The sequence below is a fragment of the Ipomoea triloba genome, chromosome 7 (genome assembly GCF_003576645.1).
Source record: "Ipomoea triloba cultivar NCNSP0323 chromosome 7, ASM357664v1".
NCBI lineage: Eukaryota > Viridiplantae > Streptophyta > Magnoliopsida > Solanales > Convolvulaceae > Ipomoea > Ipomoea triloba.
The window spans coordinates 18,615,732-18,642,964 of record NC_044922.1 but is presented as its reverse complement, the minus strand read 5'-3'; the positions used below and the strand labels follow the sequence as shown (position 1 = coordinate 18,642,964).

Here is a 27,233-nt window from a genome sequence, read left to right as displayed (position 1 = left end):
TACAATTATTGAAAAGATGTTTTGATTCATAATTCTTTGTTAATATGGCACATCATTATTAACACACAAACACACACACACACACATATATAGATTGATGTTATTACATACTAAGGAATATAACTTTTTCTTCTTTAAATTTATAAAAAAAAATAACAATTCCAATCCATTATTTGTTGTCATAAACTGATAAACATTATTTATCCTTTAATTTTTCATAAGGTGAATGTTTTTGTTACTCACTAAGAGAGGCCATTAAAATCGATCACATTTGCATTGCATGTGTGGATCGTGTTAGTTAATAATCCACAAAATTACAGTTTTTAATCATTAACATCTTTGTTAACAAGTTGACGAACATAAATCACCAAAACTACAATCTCATGAAAAGAAGGACAAAAATAGTATGCATCCATTGTGAGTAATATAATGTTATTGTTATAAATTAAAGCTCCCATAGTAGTGGTCCAACGGTTGAGAAGCATTTAAAACTCATGGACATTAGGTGTGAGTTCTTTTAGATTGAGCTTTTTTTAGATTGAGCTTAAGCTAAGCCTCTTGTGCATAAAAGTGTACAGTTTGATTTCGATCTCGAAGCTAAACATGTTCAACTTACCTTCTTATGAACTATAGACACAGCTAATGAGTTTTTAAAATTAGTCCAACGAAACTGGAATATTTATGTGGCAACATCGTTTTTTTTTAAAGAAAATAATATAGTGATAGGGGCAAATAAAAAATGTAGCAACTGGCAATGCCAACTATATGCAGACATTAATGTTTTATCCTCATGATATGGTCCTTTATTGCACCTAGGGAGAAGAGGTTATAGTAATATTAATGTTGGTAATAAGTATATATGGTCAAGACACCTAGTTTATAGCTTGTTTTCACACCTTTAGGCCTTTATGACCACTTGATGATTTGGGTTGCTTCTAGTGGAGGTCTTATGTGTGCCTACATTATATTAGGTCTGTATGCTACCATTCACTTTGCCAAAAATCTTGGCAACAAGAGAATTACAAATATTAGTGTAGAAGAAAATGTTGGTGTGCAAGCAAATGTTTTTTTTTCCCTTTACTTCCTCTTGTTTCTCTGGCCTTCCCACTTTTATATTTTTGCATTAACTGCACAATAAATTCGTCCCTTTTATAATTTTAATTGTTAACTTTATATATTTAATAGATTAACTAAAGCCATTAAAGATGTGTCTAAGTGTGTAAAGCATGATTTTTGTACCAAAATGTCACCTTTTTTTCAATCGAACTAAGTCCATCACATAAGGTTTATCAGTGCACATTTATTAATTTTTTTCATTGTTGTAAAAATCGGCCTAGGCGACCGCCTAGGCACTGACTAGGCGCCCTAGGCACCGATTTGGGCGCCTAACTTGGCCGAGTGGTTTTTTTGCTTCATCAAGTACTCCTCTTCTATATTTCTCCAGTCATGTACTCAACTAACCATTTTAACATATGCATTTGACAAGTTTGTAGATTATAATAGTCTAACAACTCCTAGCCTTGGGTGTGAAAAGTGGAGACAATATACTCAAATTACTCGGCTGCTTAGGTGGCGCCTAGGAACTCTAGGCGCTAGGCGCCCCCAAGCGCCCAACTAGCGCCTTGTGCTTTCTGCAACATTGCTCTTTTTTTTAAAGATGTCAACTTTCATACTTTTGTACGCGCAAGTACTTTGTTGCTACAAACCAAACTCCATGTCATTGCTTTGAATTTCGTAAAAATTTATTTAGTTCAGCTACTCTTAAGATCGGCTGTAACAAATAAACCTAACAATTTAGAATAGTTGGTAAGTAAACTGTTAATACAATTGTAAAGTTGAATTAAACATTTTCTTGGCTGCGAGTTGATATATGTGCTATAAGGTTAAAATGTTTTCTTTTAAGAAAATGAAAGTATGTAGAGGTTGTTGCATGATAAGTCTTTATGGTTTGCCAGGTTTGGGATGGCATTCAGTATTTTTGCAGCATGGAGAGACATGGAGTCAATGTCTTTTATGACAGCAATTCTGGTGTAGATTTTTTTCACTAACTTTTATGATATCATTATTATTCATGCTTTGAGATTCTCTGTAGGTTGGTACTAACGTTATGATTGTTTTTTTTTTTTTTTTTTTTTTTAATGTTGCCTACAATATATTATCTATCAAAATCATATTATTATTATTATTGTTATTGTTGTTGTTGCTGCTGCTGTTGCTGTTGTTGTTGCTGTTGCTGTTGTTGTTGTTGTTGCTGCTGTTGTTGCTGTTGTTGTTGTTACACCTTATCAATTGTAAAAATACATAGCTCAATGCCTATACATGATGGTAACTTGTTAAAAGTGTTAATTATACTTTTTTTTTTTTTACAAGTTTAGTGCTTTAATTACACTTTGCTTACAAGCTAAGTGCACAAGTCTAATTGAAACTTTTTTAAATTCAGTGACCTAATTGTATTATTATTACTAGTTCAAGAGCCGGTTTATTTGATTATTTTTTTCTTTTATAATTTCAGAAGTTTAGGCTCCGTTTATATTAATTTTTCAGTTTTGTATTTATATCTAATTTGAAATTGGATAACTATACATGTAAACATATTTTCTACTTTTTCCCCCCTTCAATTTTCAATTTCTCTAACAGAAACTGAAAGTGAAACTTTTGATACCATAGCTGGCATTCTGGATATACCCAACAGAGTCAAACTGCAAGAAACTTGAACGTTCTTCTTTAATTATCACTTATCAACTTATCATCATCATCTCTCTCTAGCTCCCTCTTTTTTTACTTGCCTTTTATTAAACATTTAATTTATAATAGAGATTACGAGTTTTAACTTGTTAAATTGTCAAGATTGTATTAATAATAATTAACATCATCTGTAAAGCAAGATTATCGTATCATAATATTACAAGTTTAGTTCTTGCAAACATTCTTTTATCGTATAAGTTTTCCCCTTAGAATTTATATATCTCTCTTGTGTGGTTTGTAGATTATTATACTGAAATTGGATTTTGCTCCACAGTTAGTAAAAACTGTTTACATAATATGGAGTAGTTAGGTAATAGTTTAATAAAATAATTATATAACTTAACAAATCAACAAATCACAAAATGCCAAGTCAAATGTGATATTTTTTTGTGGGGAATAATTTAATTATTTTATAGTTTTAACAAAAATGCTAGACTGTTAATGGCCTGTCCACCCTTGACCCTTCTTGCTTTCTTTCTCTTATGCCATTATTAGTTGGCCTTGGGAATTGTAATCACAGTCCACAGAGATCTAAGCTTCATAGTAATGGAATCTCATGCTTTACAGATTCTTAATATACTATGCGTTAAAGATTGTGTGTAATCTAGGCAATGTAAGAGGTGAAAAATGATTTGTATTGATTGGGTTGGTTTTACTATGTGCTTTCAACAATTCTTTTTTTTTTTTTTAAATAATAATAATTATTATTATTATTTGTTTAATAAATCCCTAACATAATACGTACGTGGTACGACCTCCCAGATACAAGAATCCATAAACAAAAATTCATACGAGAATAGTCCAAAGAGATTATATTCCTTGATGCTTTTTCTTCCAATCACAAAACCTCGACCCCAAGCAGCAGTACAAATTGGGTGTTGCCACGTCGAAGGATGTGTCATTTTTTGCCAATCTGTATCCATGCTATAAGTCTGGGCAAATATATATTTAATTTAATGATGGTAAATAATGTTAAAGAAAATTCTAGATATAATCTCGTCGGTTAAAAATTTATTTTTTGGTTATGAAGGAATTTGCGGTCTTTATCTAAAATTGTATGGAGTTTTAACGATAATCAAACTCGTAAATTTTAAGTATAAGAATCATGATCTATCAATTTGCCTCTTTTGCGCACATATTTTTATAACTCAGTTTCTTGACTTCATTAAACGATATTTTGGACCCTATGAATCTGTTCCCGACAATTATTGTGTGGACCATAACAAAAAATACATTTTTAATATACTAACAGCACATTACAAAATAATATANTTTTTTTTTTTTTTTTTTGTTTTTTTTTTGTTTTTTTTTTTTTTTTTTTTTTTTTTTTTTTTTTTTTTTTTTTTTTAATGTTGCCTACAATATATTATCTATCAAAATCATATTATTATTATTATTGTTATTGTTGTTGTTGCTGCTGCTGTTGCTGTTGTTGTTGCTGTTGCTGTTGTTGTTGTTGTTGCTGCTGTTGTTGCTGTTGTTGTTGTTACACCTTATCAATTGTAAAAATACATAGCTCAATGCCTATACATGATGGTAACTTGTTAAAAGTGTTAATTATACTTTTTTTTTTTTTACAAGTTTAGTGCTTTAATTACACTTTGCTTACAAGCTAAGTGCACAAGTCTAATTGAAACTTTTTTAAATTCAGTGACCTAATTGTATTATTATTACTAGTTCAAGAGCCGGTTTATTTGATTATTTTTTTCTTTTATAATTTCAGAAGTTTAGGCTCCGTTTATATTAATTTTTCAGTTTTGTATTTATATCTAATTTGAAATTGGATAACTATACATGTAAACATATTTTCTACTTTTTCCCCCCTTCAATTTTCAATTTCTCTAACAGAAACTGAAAGTGAAACTTTTGATACCATAGCTGGCATTCTGGATATACCCAACAGAGTCAAACTGCAAGAAACTTGAACGTTCTTCTTTAATTATCACTTATCAACTTATCATCATCATCTCTCTCTAGCTCCCTCTTTTTTTACTTGCCTTTTATTAAACATTTAATTTATAATAGAGATTACGAGTTTTAACTTGTTAAATTGTCAAGATTGTATTAATAATAATTAACATCATCTGTAAAGCAAGATTATCGTATCATAATATTACAAGTTTAGTTCTTGCAAACATTCTTTTATCGTATAAGTTTTCCCCTTAGAATTTATATATCTCTCTTGTGTGGTTTGTAGATTATTATACTGAAATTGGATTTTGCTCCACAGTTAGTAAAAACTGTTTACATAATATGGAGTAGTTAGGTAATAGTTTAATAAAATAATTATATAACTTAACAAATCAACAAATCACAAAATGCCAAGTCAAATGTGATATTTTTTTGTGGGGAATAATTTAATTATTTTATAGTTTTAACAAAAATGCTAGACTGTTAATGGCCTGTCCACCCTTGACCCTTCTTGCTTTCTTTCTCTTATGCCATTATTAGTTGGCCTTGGGAATTGTAATCACAGTCCACAGAGATCTAAGCTTCATAGTAATGGAATCTCATGCTTTACAGATTCTTAATATACTATGCGTTAAAGATTGTGTGTAATCTAGGCAATGTAAGAGGTGAAAAATGATTTGTATTGATTGGGTTGGTTTTACTATGTGCTTTCAACAATTCTTTTTTTTTTTTTTAAATAATAATAATTATTATTATTATTTGTTTAATAAATCCCTAACATAATACGTACGTGGTACGACCTCCCAGATACAAGAATCCATAAACAAAAATTCATACGAGAATAGTCCAAAGAGATTATATTCCTTGATGCTTTTTCTTCCAATCACAAAACCTCGACCCCAAGCAGCAGTACAAATTGGGTGTTGCCACGTCGAAGGATGTGTCATTTTTTGCCAATCTGTATCCATGCTATAAGTCTGGGCAAATATATATTTAATTTAATGATGGTAAATAATGTTAAAGAAAATTCTAGATATAATCTCGTCGGTTAAAAATTTATTTTTTGGTTATGAAGGAATTTGCGGTCTTTATCTAAAATTGTATGGAGTTTTAACGATAATCAAACTCGTAAATTTTAAGTATAAGAATCATGATCTATCAATTTGCCTCTTTTGCGCACATATTTTTATAACTCAGTTTCTTGACTTCATTAAACGATATTTTGGACCCTATGAATCTGTTCCCGACAATTATTGTGTGGACCATAACAAAAAATACATTTTTAATATACTAACAGCACATTACAAAATAATATACTTTTCCTGAATCGACCGTTTTGATAGTAATTGATCCACACAATAATGATTGAGGCTAATAAGGAGGTAACTCGAATCAATCTAGTTTCAAAAACTCAATTCCGAATTGTATTCTTTTTGTGCACAAGGAGCCCAACCCAAACCCAAATGCTTGATATTCATGGTAGAAATCGAACAAACACTCTACCATTAGGAGCATGTCTTAATTAAGTGAGACTTCACATCCACTAAACCAATGCTCTGGGGGCGAGACTTAATTTATTGTCGATATACATGTAATGTTATATTACTCATACAGTTTTCAAAAATGTCATTCCATTCTAGGCCCCTATCATACGAACCAAACATGCTGATTATATTAAATCTTTGATTTTACGAAACAAGTATTAGCTTCATTGATAGTCCTAACCTAACTTTTCGAATTGAAGTGTAATTCTTCAAATAATTGGATACATATTCTATTACTCGTCGATCATGTATGCTTTTTATCGTTCCTTTGCTACCCTGGGATTTACAGAATCAACCAAATTAGATAGACATCTCTTCAGCAAAGATTATGAAAACGATCCTACATACCCACCAAATTAAAGTACGACAAAAGTCTCGATCTTTTCCAAAAAAAAAAAGGATTCCTATATGTAACGAGTGCATAATCACATAGATAAGTTCACACTGATCTGTCAATTTAAAATTCATTATTTCCCTTCTTCTCTCAAATTACACTCTGTGACCAGTTGAGCTGCCTATTATTATTATTATTATTATTATTATGTAAAGTCCAAGCATGTAATTTTGAGTACAAGATAAAATTTTATATATGCGGTTCTTAGTACACAAAATTTTGTTGGTTCAGGAGGTCAAAATTCTCTTCACTGATTAGGAAGTACTAAGGATATGTTTTAAATTATTGTAATTCCCTCTTCTACCAAGCCAGCCAACTTTCATAGCGAAAATTTCGCTAATGAGGAAAAACATGGCACTCACATATAGGTGATTCAGATAAGTTATGCCATACATATGTAGGTGTTGAGGAATTTCAGATGGACCGAATATATCAACTAAGAAGGCGCTACACATATTGCTTGTTTATTTAAATAGGGTTCAATTCCCCTTTGATCACATCCAAAAAATGTTAAGGTCGAAAGTGGTCGAAAATTATTGTAGTGTACCCATAAAAAAAATACCAATTCACACAAAAGAAAAAAGTCCTCTATTAGTTCATACCTATGACTTAGCTATGAGATAGAGGAAGGAAAGTAATTTAGGATTTCATGCACATATTATTTTTTTATTTTTTTTAAAAACTTATATTAATTAAGAACATACTCTAAATTAACTAATCATATTTATAGACTAATATTCTAGTGCGATAACATCTTTCTGTGAAACACAACATGAATGCACACAGTTTATTACATAAATGCACATGCACTAGTTTGTGTGTACTCATGTTAGATTGCACACATTCTAGTTTGTGTGCATTCCTGTAGTAGATTATGTGCATTCATATTATGTCTCACAGTCCCACGGGAAGATGTTGTCTTATTTGATTATATATACTCCGTATGTATATATATATTCAACTTAAGTTTTGTAAATATATACAACTTTATATACACATGACATTATGTTATTCATATAGCTGATCCCTTCCAGAGCAACATGATTACTCTCTTCTTCCAAATAATTTCTTTATACCAAAAGTAAAAAAGATATAAATATAAATTATTGCATGCCTTGGCAATGTTAAATAATGTTAGTAATAAAAAGTGGGGTTAGAAGAAATGAGCTTTAATCAATTAAAGGAACCAAGTCTGGGGCTTTGAATTGTATGTCAAATCAAGTGCTGTGATTCACAAAATGCATAGAAAATTGTGCCCTGTTGTACCAAATGAATCTTTTACTATATTTTAGTGAAGTATGAACATAGGATTATTTATATATGCTCTACTTTTAATGGTCAAACCGACTACTAAAGCAACTAGCTTGTAACAACCATTATATTGGTCAATGTTTTTCCTTACAATTTGATCTCTGTATAAAGTATAATATAATTAATAATTCTGCACAGTAGTATTTAAAAAATAAAAACACTAAAATATATAGAAAGATTAATGTATATCAACTTGCATAACTTCCCCACTTTATGGATTTGGTAAGTAGACCTTGCATATTAGATAAGTAGCTAGCTCTTCATAGGAGATAGGATACATTTTGAGATTGATTCTTTTTTTTTTTTCTCTTAATTAGGGTTTAGAATTGAATCTTGAATTTATAATTTAATTTTTTTTTAATACTATTGACTTTGTTACACCGATTGAGCGTTGATGATGAGATGGCGTAGTTGGGCCTCTTACTGCTTAAGTAGAGGTTTTGGTCAAACATATATGATTAGTTTTAGTGTGTAGCTCTAATTGATTGAAGAAAATCTTTGGTCCGATAAAAAAAAAGATATTTGAATATATACTCAATATAATTAAATCTTAATTGGTTGAGAAAACCTTTGGTTAGACAAAAAATATTTAAATACATATTCCATTTAAATCTTAATGTTTAGTTTGGTTAAATTACAAATTAAAAAAAAAAAGAAAACTCAAAATTTGAAATTTTAGTCATATTTATGGAGAGGTTATAATAGTTATACCATGGACTCGGGTCCACCTTGCAAGGTGGTCCCGTCACAATTTATATACTGAATGTTTACAATTTATATACTGAATATTCACAATTCAAGTTGTGAACATTCAGTATATAAATTGTGTACTTTGGACCCGGGTCCACCTTACCAGCTGGACCCAGGTCCACAAGTTGTGAATATACCTAGTTAGTTTGCATTGTAATTTTCTAAATTCTTTTAGCCAGATCCAACACCTTCTTGGACGATCTTGCTGACACTATTGGAGTGTCTTGATATATCGCAATTCATGTAACCTTTTTAGTAAGCCTCCCCCTCCCCCCAATTCTATTAAAAAACAATAATACATATCCTTTATATGTGTTACAACAACTATCCTATTCTATTAAAAAAAAACATATCCCTTATATGTATTACACCAACTATACTCTCTCAAATAAACTTTAGTAGTAATAGAAATATTGACACAAGTCTATTTGATTGATGCATATGACTCCTAATAAAGAATATAATATAAATGATTAATTGTCACTAGTACAGTAATCACACTATTTAAGATATGGTTAGATACAAATGGCAAGTAAAAAAAATGACATTTTTTAGCAATCAATGACGATTTAATGTGATTATTATAAGATGTTTATATATAAAAGATATTGCGATGTTAATATAAACATTTTTTTTACTAGCTAGTTATATTACCAACAATTTTAACATGGTATTCACACTTCACTCCATGAATCATTGTCCTTTCAATAATATCATATGCCATTACAAGTGTGTTCATATACTACTGGCTGAGATATATTGATGAGATAAAAGTACATGAATGATGATAGTATATATGTCACAACTAGTTAGGTTTGATGAATTCCATGCGAAACATGATGGCACAAACATGATGAGATGTACATAAATGATTGTTTCCTAACTGTTCAATTCTCTTAATTGGCACTTTTGGCCAGTAACCCTAATTTTAAAAACATAAAGATGCTCTGAAAGGAGCGGCTGAGTGAATGTAGGGAACATGATTTTTTTATCAGAAAATTTACGTTTTTTTTTATTGAACCCGTCGCACATAGACTTTAATTTAATGCAATCTACCTCTTAGGTGTGGTCATCAGATAATAGTTGTAAATTTTCATCATCACAAAAAAAAAAATTGTTTAATATCATTCATTTTCATCAATTAAACTGATATATAATAATTAAGTCTCTTATTGTGAAGTAGCTCCAAATTAAATTTAATTAAAATTTATATAACAAATTAAACCTGCATATTGTATTATTATTGGTTAATCTATTGGTGCTTGGCAAATTATTGGTCCACACATGGTCGAAAACGAATGATGTTAAAAAACAAAAATTATTTACTCCGACGTGTTAGAATAATGAACATTTTGGGATAAAATAATGTATTTTATGAGTTAGAATAATGTACTTTATATGCGCTAGAATAATAAAATTTATGGTGTAAGATAATGTATTAGAATAATGTACTTTATGTGTTAGAATAATGTATTTTATGAGTTAGAATAATTTATATTGTACTTAGAATAATGAAATTTCTAAGGTAAGATAATTTTTTTAAAGTTAGAATAATGTACTTTATGTGTTATAAATAATGTATTTTATGAATTAAAATATTATACTTTATGTGCTTTTGAACTATGATTTGAGACGTAGATGATGCTCCCATAAATATATAAAATTTATGTACTAATACTTAATATAACTTGTATTATAAAAAATTGAATCATAATAATTTTAGCTTAAACTTATTAAATCGAACGCATAAAATGAAATTGAGAGAATCTTACTCATGAATTTGTCACAGTCAACTATCCAATCAAGAAAAAAATAATTGACCTAATTATATTATTGAGAAGACAAACATACCGTGGATGTCTAATCACATAGTTTTCAAGAACCATTCTCACTTTTGATGAAAAGGATTAGTGTCTAATCACACTAGTTTTTTCAGAACAATAATTCTCACTTTTGTTTAAAAGGATTATGTTCATCTTTCCAGGATAATACTAACCCTAAGATGCTCTGGTCTTGGAAATTCCTATGACTAATCTCCTATATCATAAGCATTTGCCTTTCTTATCCTAGTAACCTTATCCTACCACTTTTTATCATGTTTTTTTTTTCTTGGATTTATCCAAACCCTATTATATTTTTTTGTTCCAAACAATAAAATTTATTTAATATTGTAAAATAAAAAAAGAATACACACATTATGTCGAGGAAAACATGATCAAGAGATCAATATAGAAACAAAAATAAAGATTTTTTTTTTAATTACATAGTTTGGTTGAGAGCTTACGTCCATAGAGGGAATTAGATCTTTTATTAATTGTGATAATGAAATATCTAAGTTACAAGTATCATATATTTATAGACAACCCTAATAGTACATTTAATTTACATAATTACTCATGTATATATCATATGACGGGGCAGTGGTCCACTCCATTATATTATGCTCCAAGTCTCCAACACATGTCATCTTCTAGTAACATATGAGACATACACAACACATCATAAGTTGAATACAAATTTAAGTTTAAGTAAATGATAACCAAATCCAAACTGCAATAACAACCTACAAACTACATTATCACAAATTAAAATCAATCATATCATCAAATGCACTAAAACCCTACTAATGCAACTCCAATTGCTCATTTAATTTAGTTATTTAGCCACTACCATCCTTTGTCACCATCACTCTACTAGATTCCCCTATCCCCACTCTCCCAGCTTCAATTCAACCACCATCGCCGCCAACTCAAATCTCTAAAATCAGCTTCAACTAATCAAGTGATTAGTTTCGTTTTTGTCTGATCACAAGTTTCGATACACTAAGACCCCACACATCGAGACTATTAGTTCCTTGTGAGTTAGACCTCAAAGGGTGAAAAAATACTCTCATAGATTTTACCATAATTGCATCCTTAGGGTTCAAACTCAAAGCATCTAGCAGTTAAGTTGAAAGGTACCTACTTTGATATTAAATTAAAATATGAATTCCATCATAACGTAACTAAAATTGAAATTGTTAGCAAGATTACACATTTAATATTTTATTTTTGAAAATGAGGTGATCCCAGCTTTATCGGACTAATCCTAAATCCACAGGACCTCACCCCTAGAGCCGTTGCAGAGGAAAATCGCGAGTCGTGCAATCAGCCCACCGGTCACAAGGGATTCAATTTAGACCTTTTAGCATTCTTTGGGCTTTTTTTTTCTCATACATGCATGCTTCAGGTGTGATTTGAACTGCCCCCACACTACCACTTACTGTCATGATCTTTATGATATGCGATGAACCAACTAAGTTAAGTCCCGGGGACATGTAACATGGTTGTTGATATAAGAGGTTGGAGACACAATACTTGCGCGCGCAGTCATTAATTGGGTGCAAATTTTCCAACTACTTGTCTTGTACGACGTATAATAGCGTACAATGTTATTTGTACATTTATTAATTTGTTTATATCCTATATTGTTGAGATTTATATATGTCATAGTCTCCCTAGCTAGCTAATTTTGTGGGGAGCATATTCTTGATAGTGATGTAAACCTAAGAATAGGATTTTAGGACCACATGGTCGGGTAACCAGACGAAAAGACAGCACTTCCCTTTGAGCTACCTAAGATTTTTTTTTTTTTTTTTTGGGTTGATAAAATTAATAAAGGTGATCGAGTCTGGCAATGAATGAGGTTATCAACACTTGAAAAATGCCAGCTCTAAAATAGTATTTTACGCATAAAATATAATGTTAAATTGCATGTATACTGCCTCGAAAGGATAACATATATAATTCTCGTACTAAAAAGTTATAAATTTATCAATAATTTTTTCAATCAAGCCCTTCAATTCATACAAAGTTTTCATAGTGTGATTTACTTTTCATATGTGGGTTTGAAAGCTATTACATAAGAGCGAGATTTACTTAATGCATATTATCAGATAGTGGTTACGTTGTGTGTCATTTAAAAAAAATGTATGTATGATAATTGGAAAAGTTGGAATATTTTTTAATGAATTAAATTCAAATGGATGGAGAAAAAAAGTTAAGCAATCTTTTTAAAAAGAAAAATACTGTTTTTTTTTATACTTATTTTCACTTTAAAAAGTTTTTTTTTATTTGTTCTATATTATGTATAAGAAAAATTAAATTTACATATCACAAAATTTGTAGGTATTTAGCTTCTTTTTTTTTTGACTGATAAAACTAATAATGGTGATTGAATTTCGCAATGAATGAGGTTATCAACACTACTAGAAAAATGACAGCTCGAATTTCTTATATATGTTTTGAAAATTATCAACAACTTGTGATCTAAGTGGAAAGATTTTTTTGTTCTTCTTCATAAAATAATGTTTAGTTTTGAACTTTGCAAATAGAGTAATAGATCGAACTTGAAAGAATTTCTATGACTTGTACTGTGTCTTGAATATTAGATGAATTATGTATATAAAAATTACTTTTTACCTACTTCTGTACCATTTTATTATTTGTTATATCAATAACTTCCAAATAACTATAATTTCCACTCAATAACTTCCAAATTACATTATTAATAAGAGTAATGCTATTTACCCCTGTAATTTTCTCTCTCTTAATTTCCCTCATGACATGACACTATTTAATTAGATACTTTAATTTTCCATTAAAATTTAGTAAAATTAATCAATTCATGAACATTTAGGGTGCGTTTGGTTTGCACATGGGAATCGGAATCGGAATGGGTATCAAATACTTGGTAAGGGTAATGGGTTTTGGTGAAAGTATTTAGCATGTTTGGTAGTTGGGTGGAATGGGAATGATTATTAATAGTTGGGGAAGAAATGATGAAGGGAGATGAAACCCTTATTTAATAAGGGTATGGGTTTTGCCATTAATGGGGTATTTCAAACCCATAGTAGCATTCACAAAACCTATCAACCAAACACTAACAATCACTTTGATACTCATACCTTATGCCTAAACCCCCAACCAAACACACCCTTAATAATTATAAGCCATGTCATGAGGAAATTTATAAAAAATAAAAATTATGAAGTATAAAAAATATTTTCCTATTAATAACGTGTGAAAGCGATGATCCTTATATTTTCCTACCTGCATGACACATGTACTAAGAAATTGTCAACAAAAAAAGAAATACAATTAATTCTAGAGTACACCATCAATAAATTTGGACCCCGGGGGTCAAATGGACCACAGACACATCCATATGATATAAGGCCAGCAAATTATTAATGGGAGAATTCCCAAAAAAAAAAAAAAAGAAAAAAAAAGAAGCCATCAATGCATCATGCATGCAACAAGACTAATGCCTAATAGCAGCCCCATAGGCAGCACTTTTTGGACCACTAAAAGCTTCCATCTTTAGGCCAATGAAAATAGTGACTTTACATGAAATGGCCCCCCTCCATACCCCTATTGATCAAGAAGATTATACAACACCAAACTTGTTTTTGGTGCATTTCTTGCCTACCTGCCCTAGTATGTAGTTCTTATGCTCTTGTAGGACACTCCTACACCCTTGCTATTGTAACCTAGCTCTTCCCACATTTGTGAAGGTGAACTACTAGCTATTAGTACATATTTTGGTACTTTCATATATAAGAGCGATTTGTTGCGATTCAAACTTTGTTATGTTATTTTTAAAATAGTACTCACTTTGTCCAATTTTATCTGTCATACTTACTATTTATTGGTTAAACCAACTCTTTCTTCTTTGTTTATTTTCTTTAGTATTTTTTTATTTATCTTTAAATTTGATTTTATTTTGTGTTTAATATATTGTACTTTTAGTGTAGTTTCTAAATATATAAATTTTGTATACTAATATTAAATTTAAATTATGAAAAATTAAATAAAAAATAATTTCAGTCAAACTTCGTTAACCGAACCTGACATATAAAATGTGACGGATGGAGTATATTTTAATTTATTAACTTATTACATATCTTGAATATTTATGTAGCGCTTAAACAAAAAAAGAAGGGTATCTTAATAAAATACAAAAGATCAAACGATTCTTTGAATTGAATATGACTTTATGTCCGATACACTGTACTTTGTCATTCATTCCTTATTTGATTTGGATTTATGACTAATCAATAACTTTTTTACTTTTTTTTTTTTTGGCAAAATAGTGGTTTTAGTCAATTAGTTATACCTAAATTGTAAACTCAGTTCATAAATTATTATCTTATATATAAAATAAGAAACGGTACCGTTTTGAGTCATGATCCACAATACTTTGTAGACCATAGTCCACACTCCACAGTATAATTTGCGTAGTTGTTATACCGTGGACCATGGTCCACAATGCATTATGGACCATGGTCATGGATGATACTATAGTTGTGTTGAACTGATACTGCAGTTGTGTTGAAAGGGAACTGCAATTGCGCGGAACAGCGGTCGTTTCATCCGTCTGGAACAATAGTTGTGTTAAACTGATACTGTAGTTGTGTTGAACTGATACTGCAGTTGTGTTGAAAGGAAACTACAATTGCGCGGAACGGATACCGTTCCATCTGTCTATTTTCATTAATCAAAACAACGTCGTTTTGACGGTGCTCCACAATCGATTCCAATCCACAGTATAATTTGCGTAATTTGCGAATCTAGGCTCCTCCTATGTTTATGGGCCTAAAAAGTAGTTTCTCCAGAAAATATCTTAAGATTTGGACTGGGCTTTTGGCATTTTTAAATGGCAATGGAAGAGGTGCGGCCCAGTGAAATGGGTCTATGAAATGAACAAGCCCTAATCCGTAATCACCACTACATCATAAAACCTGAGCAGAACCCTAAACCCTAACCCTAACCCTATAAATGCCTTGCGACATTTCCATCTTACTTCGCGAAGTCTGGTTGGTTCACAACGGTCCTTTCTGCGATCTGGTAATGCATGTTTTCTGTGTGTTCACTTCGGTGTTGTTTTAGTGCACCAAATAGCCCTTTGCAACTTTGAGTTCGTGGTTGTAAAGAAAGTTCGAGTAAAGGTAAAGGTGCAAAATTTACTGTACTTGGCAGATCGTTGGGCTGGCTTGTAGATTCTTGTTCAGTTTTGATTTGTCAAAGTAAACAGCTTTTGTGAAGTAGCTATCAACTTTTGAATACTTTTTAATGAATATTTGTGAAGTTACCTTTGAATTTCTGGGTTAAGCAAAGTGATGAGATCTTAAATGAGCTGAATTTCTCAGTGTGGAAATAACTCATATTAATGCCTTCAAAGTTCTCTGATTGCTCTGCCTAGCCTTCAAGTGTGTCTATCATATATTTGTCGGTTTTGATATTTGGAGGGTTGAAATATTGTTTGACTTAGAATGTAAAATTTCATAAGTGGTGTTTGCATTACTGAGGGAATTTTTTTAAGAGTTAGGTTCTAATCTTGATAAGTTATTGGTATGGATCTTTTATTTTGAGATTATAGGAGGGTTATTTGTTAAAATGGTGCTAAAGAAACTGAAAGTATTATCTGTGTTGATAAGTATTGGTATGATTTAGGTTCTAATCTTGTTAATTTATTGGTGTGATTTAGGTTTTAATCTAGATAAGTTATAAGTTATTACTGTGTGCTTAATATACCCATTCAGAATAGTTATTGGTGTTGTTTAGGTTCTAATCTTTATTCGTGTTTGATTATAAAATAGTGCTATCTTCAAGTAAATTTGTCTCTTACATTTTTTTTTAATTAAATGGCTAGGAGTATCTCTCTTGTTCTGGCTTTTTTTATTTTTTTTTATTTTTTGCAATTTTGCCAGAGCCCATGTTGCTTCCATGACATTACTAGGATTAGCTGCATTGAAGCTTTCATGATTTACATTTGCATGGAAAATAGGTAATGAATTTGTCCTTGGTTAAGTTTATTTTTCTCAGATGTGAAATACCCTTGAGAAGTTATGTTTAATGCATTAGCATCACCTATTTAAAGTGGAATTATGGCACCAAAATACATGGCCTGTATTTTTATGTTTATCAGGCTATACGAGCATGGTGCCAAATTAAGTTTCTGTATACTATTTGCCATTTGACCTTTATATGTCATTTGGCTGATGTATCATGCAATGAAGAAGTACAACTTGCAGTCAATACTTGAATGGGTTGTTTCTATTTGAATACAAGATCAACATATTCCACTCTTTTGACCAATGGGTTTTTTTGTTGAATATCAGATCCTTGAAATAATGCATTTGGTATTGGTTTTTGGTGCATATCTTATCATAAGTCTTTTGTATTTTATTCTATTATGTTTACTAAAAGAATTTCTTTGCTACTTGGCCTATTCCATTTCAATGAAATAATGCAATTTTCTGTACTCAATTTTTTAATTCCTGAAAGTATTTCAGTGATTATGGAACCCATGCTAAATATTTGATTTCTCTGGACTGTTCATTACAACTTGTGTGTGTTTTAAGTTTTGTAATGTGGACTTTTTTGTATTGCCGTGTGATTAAGTGTTGTATCAGTTTGAAAAATGTTGGGGAGAAATACATGAGCTCCTATATATCACATATGTGATTGAGTTCAAGACTTCAAGCTATGAAATATTTGGAGGATTTGGACTTTTTAGGAGCCTTTGCATTAGTAATATTTTCAAAGTAACTTTGACTTTTGTCAAATAAACAATTACATGAAAATGATAATCTCTTTCATGTAGTCTCAATGTCTTTTGGCAAGAGTCATAGTTACTATGGTGATATCATTATTGTTTGTCTACATTCGAATTTTCAACCTTTAAACTGAAAGGAAAATGTCTAATGAATGTGTCTCATAGTGTCCTTGCCCAGGAATGGAGGAGATAAGTTGAAGCTTTGTGAGTGGTTGATGGAGCCTGGGCTCCAATACAATTGGACTAGGGAGGCAGGTAGGCCCACAAGTGGGGGAAGACTATTGGGCTTGGAAGGAAGGAGGGGTAGGGGTCTTCCTTTCAAGTCCAATAGTTGACCATACCTCCCTTGTGGGCCTTCCTTCCTTCTTTAATGCCTTCATGTCCAATTTGTCGTTTGACCAGTATGGATTTCCAGTGTTGGTGGGAAATGAGAATCTGGCCTCTACATCATGAGATTTTATTGTTTCATAGCTCTTTGGGAGAGGATGGCACCAAGTATCTCCGTAATAATAAAAAATTGGGTTATGCCTTAGGCTATTCACACCTTTTGTTTCAGTTTGCTCTGTATGTGGTACTGCAAATTATAAATGTTTTTTATTTTTCATTTATAATTATACTTATTGCAAATTTGCAACATTTGCAAAATTTTTGAAATTTGTTTGCAAGATTTGCAATGGGAGAATTATAGAATAAAAAATAAAAAATGTCATTACTGAATTAAATTGCAACCTATCCTTTTTCTTGTTTGGATTTACCATTTCTTTATTTGGGCAGGATTAAACTCCATAAGATATTGAACTGTGGATTTGCAATGTTTGTTGGAAATGAGAGTTTGGCCTCTACATCATTAAGATAAGACTTTTGAGTTTCTAGTTCCAAGATGGGGCTAAGAGTCCCAATTCTTTTAATATAAGATTAGGTTAAGCTTTGGTTATCCATACCTCTAGAATTCAGTTGTGGTTGTGGTACTGCAAATTATATATGTTTTTTATTCTTTGTTTATAATTACACTTATTGCAAGCTTGCTAAATTAGCAAAAATTTTGAAATTTGTTTGCTAATTTTGCCAGCTTTGCAATGGGTGAATTATAAAATAAAAAATAAAAAAAATATTGTTATAGAAGTAAACTGCAACCTATCTTCTCTTTACTAGGGTTTAACAATGCTATTTTTAGAAGTTGAGTTAATATTGGGTTTGGTTATTATTGGGCTCAAGAAAAATTATTGGGTTAGACCCAATAGTTCTTCTTGAGCCCAATAGTATAGCCCAATATTAGACCAACTTCTAAAACCTAGTTATATATACATATATAAAATTCCCCATGATAGTTAACTTTGGATTTCCGGTGTTGGGTTGGAAATGAGAATTTGGCCTCTACATCATTAAGATGAGATTTTAGAGTTTCTAGTTTCTAGATGGGGCTAAGTGTCTCGGTGAGCAGAGTGGGGGTGGGAGTTACACAGCCTGTTTGGTGAGTTTAAAATATATGCTTACATCTCATCTTACCTTGCTGGTTTAATAATTGAGTGCCTGACCTCCTACCTTGAGTATAGTATTTTAACTTAATAACAATAGTACATAATTCTCCTTTAGGTCATGTTGGCATGTAATGCCTTGTATATATTTTACTTGTAATTCTTTTTAAGGTTTTGCAAGAGCTTGTACTGTTACTAACTATAGCTTGATGTTGAGATTATGGTGGATTTGTGGGGTTACCTTGTATCTTTGGATTAATGCCCTGAATTGGCAAAAGGTGCTTTTGGTTTGTTTGATGGGGTTGTATTTTACTCTTTTTATAGATCTGGAGAAACAAAAATGGCTATAGAAAATTGTTTATTGTTCTAAATTTAACCCAAGAGGCAAACTAACCTGTTGGCACCTTTATTCTTGATAAGATAAGATTGAATCTTTTAATGTGAAGGAACCGAGTTTGCATCATTATTTTCCCTCAATATATGGATGAAAGTATGCTTTTATTATGCGTTTTGTTCCTATATATAACAGTGAATCTTTGTGAGTTCCAGCATCATTTCATTTACATAACAAATTTGAAATGGTGAAAGCTGTTCTTCTGCTGTTTTCCATTTTTGCGGTTCTGACTAATGCCCTTGGTAAGTGAACATGTTATTTCACTTTTTGTGAGATTATGGAGTTATTCTTTTGTCGGTTGAACAATTGTTGCAGGAGTTTTGCCTCCACCGCTCCCCTTCTCGCTCCCCTTCTGCAACGAGAATAGCGACTGCTGGCCTCTCTGCAAGCAGTGCGCGATCTGTGCTTGCTGCGATGGCGTTTGTTTTCGTGGCTGCACTCGAAAGGCGCTGGAGATTGATCTGTCGAGCAAAGCAAAGGTGATGAAGAACTGTTTGCCTGTCTGAATAACTCAATTGACATAATATTATGTTGTAGTGTAAGCGGAGATGCAACTTTGTTTCTAGTGTTGTTGTGCCTAAATAAAATGGGAGTTGAGTACCCAAGAACAAGTTTGTGCTTTCATATCTTGGTTCTTCCTTCTCCCCATCTTATTCTTCTTTTTCTTTATTTTTTGGGTGACGAGGGAACACAAAGAGAATCTAAAAAGAAAAACGACTGAGTAAAGATAAAAAAGCAATTAGATAGGAGAAGCCCGAGATACTTTTGAAATTACCCAAATGTTAAGGGGTTGCATTTTAATAGTCTAATCAAGTCTTAGAAAAAATCTTATATTACCTTTATTGATAATCGGTAAAAATCTTGGACGAATGCTATTATTGCAAATTCCTGAATGGTCTGAAGATTTCGAGGAATGGAATTACTATCTGTGTCCTCACTCTTGTGCAATAGGGACTTGACTGAATTGATGTCAACTTTGTCAATAAGCATATTGACAATAATGAAACACGTAATATTCTAATAGTAAGTTTTTTTAATGACGATGATTAAATTTGTAACGTTGTAATATATAAATATATATATTATGTGAACTTTGTTCAAAATAGACAATAACTAAACTTGTATCATTCTAATATAATAATTATTTTTACTCTTCAATTGTCTCTTTTGGATTCCTAACTTTTTTTTTTCCTTATATACTTGTTTATTTGCCTCTTAATACAAAAAATGATTCCTTTATATAAGGCCACCTACTTCTTGTTACAACTTTCTCTAACATCAAGGTCACATAATAACCTCCCTATTCTTTTTGTCTTGAGTCTCGACTCCTTTGACTAAATATACAATATATTATTAGAGGGGCATACCCTTAGTATCATTTAAAATATAATTTTCTAAAATAGAAGATATGCTTAAAAATTGTATAACATATGATTAGAGGGCAAGTTAAAAATGTGGAAATGGTTGGTCATGGTGAATCCCTATCCTCATAGTGAAACACCAATTCCTTACCTCTCTTGTATAATTTGGCCCTAATCAATCAAAAGTTAAATAATTCCCTAAGCATTCATACAAGACAATGCAATTTAAAAACCCTAAAGTATTTAACAACGCATAATGAAATTATAAACTAAAACAATTGGAATAATAAACAATGAATTTAAATGCAAAAGAAATTTGAGAATTGAAAGAAAAAGAAATTGAAACTCTTACTTGAATGAATGTATAATGTTTGAATATGAAATTGTAGTGAAATTAAAAATTACAAAGGATAATTCTTCTCTAAATCTTTTTCAAAAGTAATGGAATTGCAATAGATAGATGATCTATAATGTTTGTGGAAAGAAAAATTAAAAGTAGACTTAGAAAAATTGAAAGATAAACTGAAAATAAAGCTTATGGCTATTTATATTTGATGAAATCGCGCTCATCGCCACTAAATTGCATGGTCACGATGCTGGTCACGGTGTGACCAACATCGTGACCAAGCAACAACTTCACAGATTTCAGAAGTCACTCTGCTGGTCACGGTGTGACCAGTAGCTTGACAACGGGTAATCAGAAAGTTGCCAACAATGTCACTCTACTAGTCACACATTGACATCCTCCCGGTGGCACAAATTGGCTTAACTCCTTGCTCCGTTTAACTTTGTTATGGTTTTTACCCTTCCTTCTTGAACGATTTTGCCTTGAAATCATCTTGATTCACCTCCATTTTACGCTTCAACATGCCTAGGTCCGGTTTCCAATCCTTGAGCCATAAACACTTGAAATAAGTTCGTTCTTGCACACACACCTAACATTTATTTAGAAGTTAGTACAATTAAAGCATATTTATAGGTCAATTCACGGCTCATCACGTGGAGCTTACCATGTAATATAGGCGCAGCGTAGGGCTTGCTTTGAAGTTCGCAATATAATTGGTAGCACAGAGCTTACCACACCATATTATGTAAGCGGCAGCATGGAATTTGCCGTATTACATGTAGATAGATGGCAATGTAGAACTTGTTACATTTTTTTTTGAACAAGTTGCAAGTTTGACACATTAACTAATTAAAAAAAACATATAAATATAAAGAATAATATAACTAACAATGATACATTGATACTTTCTTTCATGGCATGGGGATGCCTCTCTGCACTATGCTTGTAAAAATGTCTTGAAATTCTATGCCTCACCAAGATACTCCATGCATGCATAATGTTTTGGATTCACATGGAAAATTTTTGCCACATGCCCACATAATCTTTCATCACTATGGATATCATATCATTTTACTGATGAATCTGGAAAAATGATCGCCACATTGCTGAATATGAGGTTGATGGTTCCAGTAATGGTGCAATCATGATAAGATTGTAAGCATGATTTTGGAATAAATAATGACAAAACAGTTGTCCCTAATTTAGATGAAAGTTTCTACACGAGATAGAGATGTGATATGGAGTTGGCCAAGAAGGATTGAAGAATTGATTTCCTGATAATAAATTGAAATTGTAAGAATAATTTATTTTGCTGTTGTGAGATTTGAGATGGCCTGGAGAGCAAATTAAACTTGAGTGTTTAATCAACTCTCAACAAAAATAAAGCATCATTGATGGATAAAATTAATTTATCCATAGCAAAATATGAATGATGTGAAGTGCAAAGACCTTGTGGTCCAGCGGCACCCGGTGTATACTCTCATGTGGAAGGGAGTGAGTTCGAGTCTCAGCTATGAACAGATACTACATTGTAACACAAACAAGGTTCTGACGTTGGTTTGAAATGAGAATTTAAACTATATGCTCACACCTCATCTTACCTTTAGGATTTGAACTTAATAACAACAGTACATAATTCCCCTTTAGGTCATGTAATGGCTTGGATATATTTTACTTGTAATTCTTTTTAAGGTTTTGCAAGAGCTCGTACTGGTTCTAACTATAGTTGATGGTGAGATTATGGTGGATTGGTGGGGTTACCTTGTATCTTTGGATTAATGCCCTGAATTGACAAAAGGTTCTTTTGGTTTGTTTGATGGGGTTGTATTTTACTCCTTTTACAAAAATAGCTATAGAAAATAGTTTATTGTTCTAAATTTAACCCAAGAGGCAAAATAAATCTGTTGGCACCTTTATTTATTGTTGATTAGATTGAATCTTTTAATGTGAAGGAACAAAGTTTCCATAATTATTTTCCCTCAATATATGGATGAAAGTATGCTTTTATTCTGCGTTTTTTTTTTTTTCCTATATAACAACGAACCCTTGTGAGTTCCAGCATCATTTCATTTACACAACAAATTTGAAATGGTGAAAGCTGTTCTTGTGCTGTTTTTCGTAGTCTCCGTTCAGACTGTTGCTCATGGTAAGTGAACATATTATTTCACTTATTTTGTGAGATTATGGAGATATTCTTTTATAGATGTTAAAAGTCTCACATTGATAAAAGGTTAGACTAGCTAATAGGTTGAATTCAATCTTTTAGTGTGATTTAGCACATGTGCATTATAGCTCAATTGAGTGACCCTAGCCCGATATAAAATTATAACAATTGTTGCAGGAGATTATTATCATCCTCCACCGCTACCCTTCTGCTACGAGAATAAGAACTGCTGGCCTCTCTGCAAGGAGTGCGCGATCTGTGCTTGCTGCAATGGCGAGTGTGTTGTTGGCTGCACTCAAAAGGCGCTGGAGTTTGATCTGTCGAGCGTGATGAAGAACTGTAGTTTGCCTGTCTGAACAACTCATTTGACATAATAATATTATGTTGTCGTGTAAGCAGAGATGCAACTTTGTTTCTAGTGTTGTTGTGCCTAAATAAAATGGGAGTTTGAGTACCCAAGAACAAGTGCATGTGTGCTTTCATATTTTGGTTCCTCTTTCTCTTCCTATCTTTTTCTTTATTTTTTGAGTGACGAGGAAAAGTCACTATCCGTGCAAATTAGCGTAGACCTCACTCTTGTGCAATAGAGACTTGAATGATAATAATTAAACTCGTAAAGTTCTAATATAAAAATTGTGCAAATTTTTTTAATGACAATAATTAAACTCGTAATGTTCTAATATATAATTATGTAGACTTTGTATAGTGATATTGAGAATAGTTGAACTTGTATTTAATATTCTAATATAATAATTATGCTATGGTCTTCGATCGCCCCTTTTGGGTTTTTAACTTCTTTTTTTTTCTTATATCCTGCTCTTAGAGATAGAGATGAAAGTTTCTACAGAGAGATAGAGATGTGATATGAAGTTGGCGAAAAAGGATTGAAGAATTGCTTTCTTGATAATAAATTGAAATGAGATTTGTAAGAATAATTTATTTCGTTGTTGTGAGATATGGGGGAGCAAATTAAATTTTTGAGTGTTTAATCAGCTCTCGACAAAAGCATCATTGATGGAGAAAATTAATTTCTCCATAGCTAAATATGAATTACAACACAAAGATTTAAAGTGGAAACTATAACTATAAAAATTATAGGTATTTTAAGTTAAGTCATGTCGAAATTTGCTATATATATTGTGTAATATATATAATATATACAGAAGCAAACATGACCATGGAGTAAAAATGAAGAAGAAATATTGTATATAAGAAAAGTTACCCTCAGCCCTCCTTTGTTTGATTCCCAAGCTTCTTTATTAAAATGAACTGTTGCATAGATTCTATCTTTTTATTAAATAAATTTAGTATATATAGCATAAAATCATTAAAAAAAGTGATTAATGACATTGACTACATAAATGTTAAGGAGCAATCCGTGTATTAAATAAGCAATTATATTAGATCAACTAATTACGTATAAATTTTATTTCAAAAAAAAAAACTAATTATAAATTTTGGTAATTAAAATTTCCGTTGACTTGAGGGCCAAGAAACTTGGAAAACTTATAGCTAGTTTGAATCAAATAAGGATTTAGGAATCAACTAACTAACGTTATCTTTCGCGCGTTGTAGGGTTTGGAGTTAGTACTCAATTACTCATCATCCGCAACTATAAATCTTACGAAGTTTTCGCAACGGCCATCTTCAATTCAGACAAAGAGAAATTAAGTTCACAAGCCCTATCCTCTCATCGATCAAGAAAGTTTCCATTAATGGAGGAGAGTAGTATTGACGACTATTCAGACTATCTCACAACCTATTCTGTACGGCCGTATCCCACAGTCGGAGAAGATAATGCTCCGTTCGCTTGCGCCGCCTCTTCTACTCACGTTCATGTCCGCTTCTCTTACCACACAGTTGACGACAGTGACGATGGAGAATACGAGGTAGAATCACGAATCATATGCTTAAGGGACGAGGTGCTGGCGGAGGAATCAGGAGACGATTGCCGTAGTTTCATCTTATCCGAAGGGCTGTGTTACTGGCCCATTGACGCCGGCACCGTCCTTGACATCGCCGACGAGGTGGTTCAGAAAGCGTTGCAGTTTAAGCGTAATCTTCGGGTTGAGATACGGTCGGTTCAGATACGAGGAGGTTCCGATGTTCAAGAAACGTACGAGGATTATGATGATCGAGATTTCGGAGGCGCCGATGGCGGTTGCGTGGACATCAAGTCGTTAAAGAGGAAGAGAATAGCGTATGACGAGAGGGATTGTTGTTGCGTTATTTGCTTGGAGGTGTTAACGGCGGGGACAGATGTGGGTGTTATGCCGTGCAGCCATTATTCCTTTCACCACGATTGCCTCTCATCTTGGCTCGAGAGAAGCCCTTCCTGCCCTCTCTGCCGCCGCAAGATGTCTGCTGTCACCGCCGCCACGGCGGCGGATTCTCGTTCTTAATTATCTTGCAGACATGTATTATGAAACAGGATTCTATTATTCATTAGAGTTTAATTTGTAAAATATTACTACATGCAAAAACGATTTTGTTTTTTTAATGAAAAAGAGAAAATTTATGGACAACTTTCATAATTTTGCTCTGGCTACTAGAATTCAATTCTGTGACTATCATCGAGGTTATTCTCTAGGAGTTTGTGAAGGATCACTTGTTATTGTGTTGATGGATTCAACCTAACACTTGTTGTATGGAGTTTGTCAAAATGCTGGTGTTTAGTATTTTTTTTTTTCTATCACTAAAGTTTAAGATAAAGAGAGTTTAAGATAAAGAGAAATTGATGGATTCACCCTTGGCTCAAATATTAATACATTATAAATACTATTGAATGTTACAGTTGATTTGTGATTACAATAGGCATTTTAATAAAAAGATTTTTGAAGAAATATAATTAAATTATAATGATAAAAATATAATAATGTAATTATAAATTATGTAGGGACAATTAATAACCGTCACTAAAATTTTTAAAAATAAACAAAGAAAAATATATATTTAGCGACACTTAATAACCACCACTAAAATTTTTATAAATAAATGAAGAAAAATATTTAGCGATACTTAATAACCGTCACTAAAATTTAAAGGAATAAAGAACTGTCGCTAAAAACAAAAGTAAACTGCCTTATATTTAGATGCGGTTTCAAAATCATCGCTAAATGTAATGTTGGTCAACAATTCCTACGGTTGTCTAAAACCGCTACTAAATCCTTCGCGACACACTATTTAAACACAGTTGGAGAATTGCCTCTAAACAATTTAGTTTTGGTGTAGTGTAGTGGCTTTATGTAATTGTAAATTTATTTTTTTAAAATATCAATATTTTTTTTGAGTAGTTTTAAAATATCAATATATATAACTGTAATTTTAAAATTTTTAAGTTCAACTTTTTAATGATATACTGCATATTTTTATACATTAATTTTATTTTTATAAAAATACAAATAAAAAAGAAAAATATTAAGTTGAAAAATATAGAGAGAAAAATTAGGGACCACTTGTGTTCATGTTACTACACGTCATGACATAACCTATTATGTTGACTGCAATCTCTTTTGAAGGGTATCTTTCTAAATCAGTGTCTATAGTGAGACATAAAATTTATTCTAACTTGAACAAATAGTCAATTTAATGTGTAACAAAAAGTTTAGCCAATACACCTAACTTGAATGTAAAACTCCAACATTACATACATCATTGATGAATGATGACATAAATTGTGTTTTGCACATTCATTAATATAATTACCCTCCTTTCATTTAGGATTAGACATAATTGATGATATGATGAGTTTGCACATTAACGTACTTATAGTATCTACCAATTTAATGTTTGATGTTTAGCCCCTCCCCAATTTAATGTTTGATGTTTAGCCCCTCCCCTGGGCGCGTAAATACTTTACTTTTTTTTTTTTTTCAGTTTTATTCTTTGTTTTATTTTTTACTTTTCTTTTTTCCCTCCACCTCATTTTCTCTTTCCTAATCACACTCCTCAAAATCTACACCAAAGTTTAACTATTGTGGTTGGCCTTATGGTACTTGTTGGGAGGAGCACTTTTGACAGGTCAATAAAGAGTGATTTCTTGATTGTAGTAAAAAATTTAAAAAATTATGAACCGCAATAATTTTTTTTTTTTGAAAACCGCAATAGATGGTATACACTGTCACATTCTTATGGTCATTCAACACGATAACTACAAAGTGAAAACACATAGACTATGTTTGGCAAACTTAACTGAAAAAGTAGCTAAAAGTTGAAAAGTTATAAGCTAAGAGCTGAAATC

The 27,233-nt window shown here is 31.7% G+C and overlaps 2 protein-coding genes and 1 non-coding gene across 3 annotated transcripts; all 3 read left to right on the top strand.

The window, feature by feature from the left end:
- The first annotated feature begins 15,284 nt into the window (after positions 1 to 15,284).
- Positions 15,285 to 19,746, top strand: LOC116024280. The gene is made up of 4 exons (XM_031265171.1): positions 15,285 to 15,376; positions 15,445 to 15,643; positions 16,406 to 16,482; positions 19,438 to 19,746. The coding sequence occupies exons 1-4, from the start codon at positions 15,285 to 15,287 to the stop codon at positions 19,487 to 19,489; spliced, it is 420 nt and encodes a 139-aa protein (XP_031121031.1). The 3' UTR covers positions 19,490 to 19,746.
- Positions 15,806 to 15,889, top strand: LOC116026369. Its single transcript, XR_004099838.1, has one exon. It is a non-coding gene; the product is annotated as a small nucleolar RNA R160 (small nucleolar RNA).
- Positions 19,747 to 24,708: 4,962 nt separating the features above from the next.
- LOC116024279 (E3 ubiquitin-protein ligase SGR9, amyloplastic-like) lies at positions 24,709 to 25,395 on the top strand. The gene has a single exon (XM_031265170.1). The coding sequence runs from the start codon at positions 24,709 to 24,711 to the stop codon at positions 25,393 to 25,395; it is 687 nt and encodes a 228-aa protein (XP_031121030.1).
- The last annotated feature ends 1,838 nt before the right edge of the window (positions 25,396 to 27,233 follow it).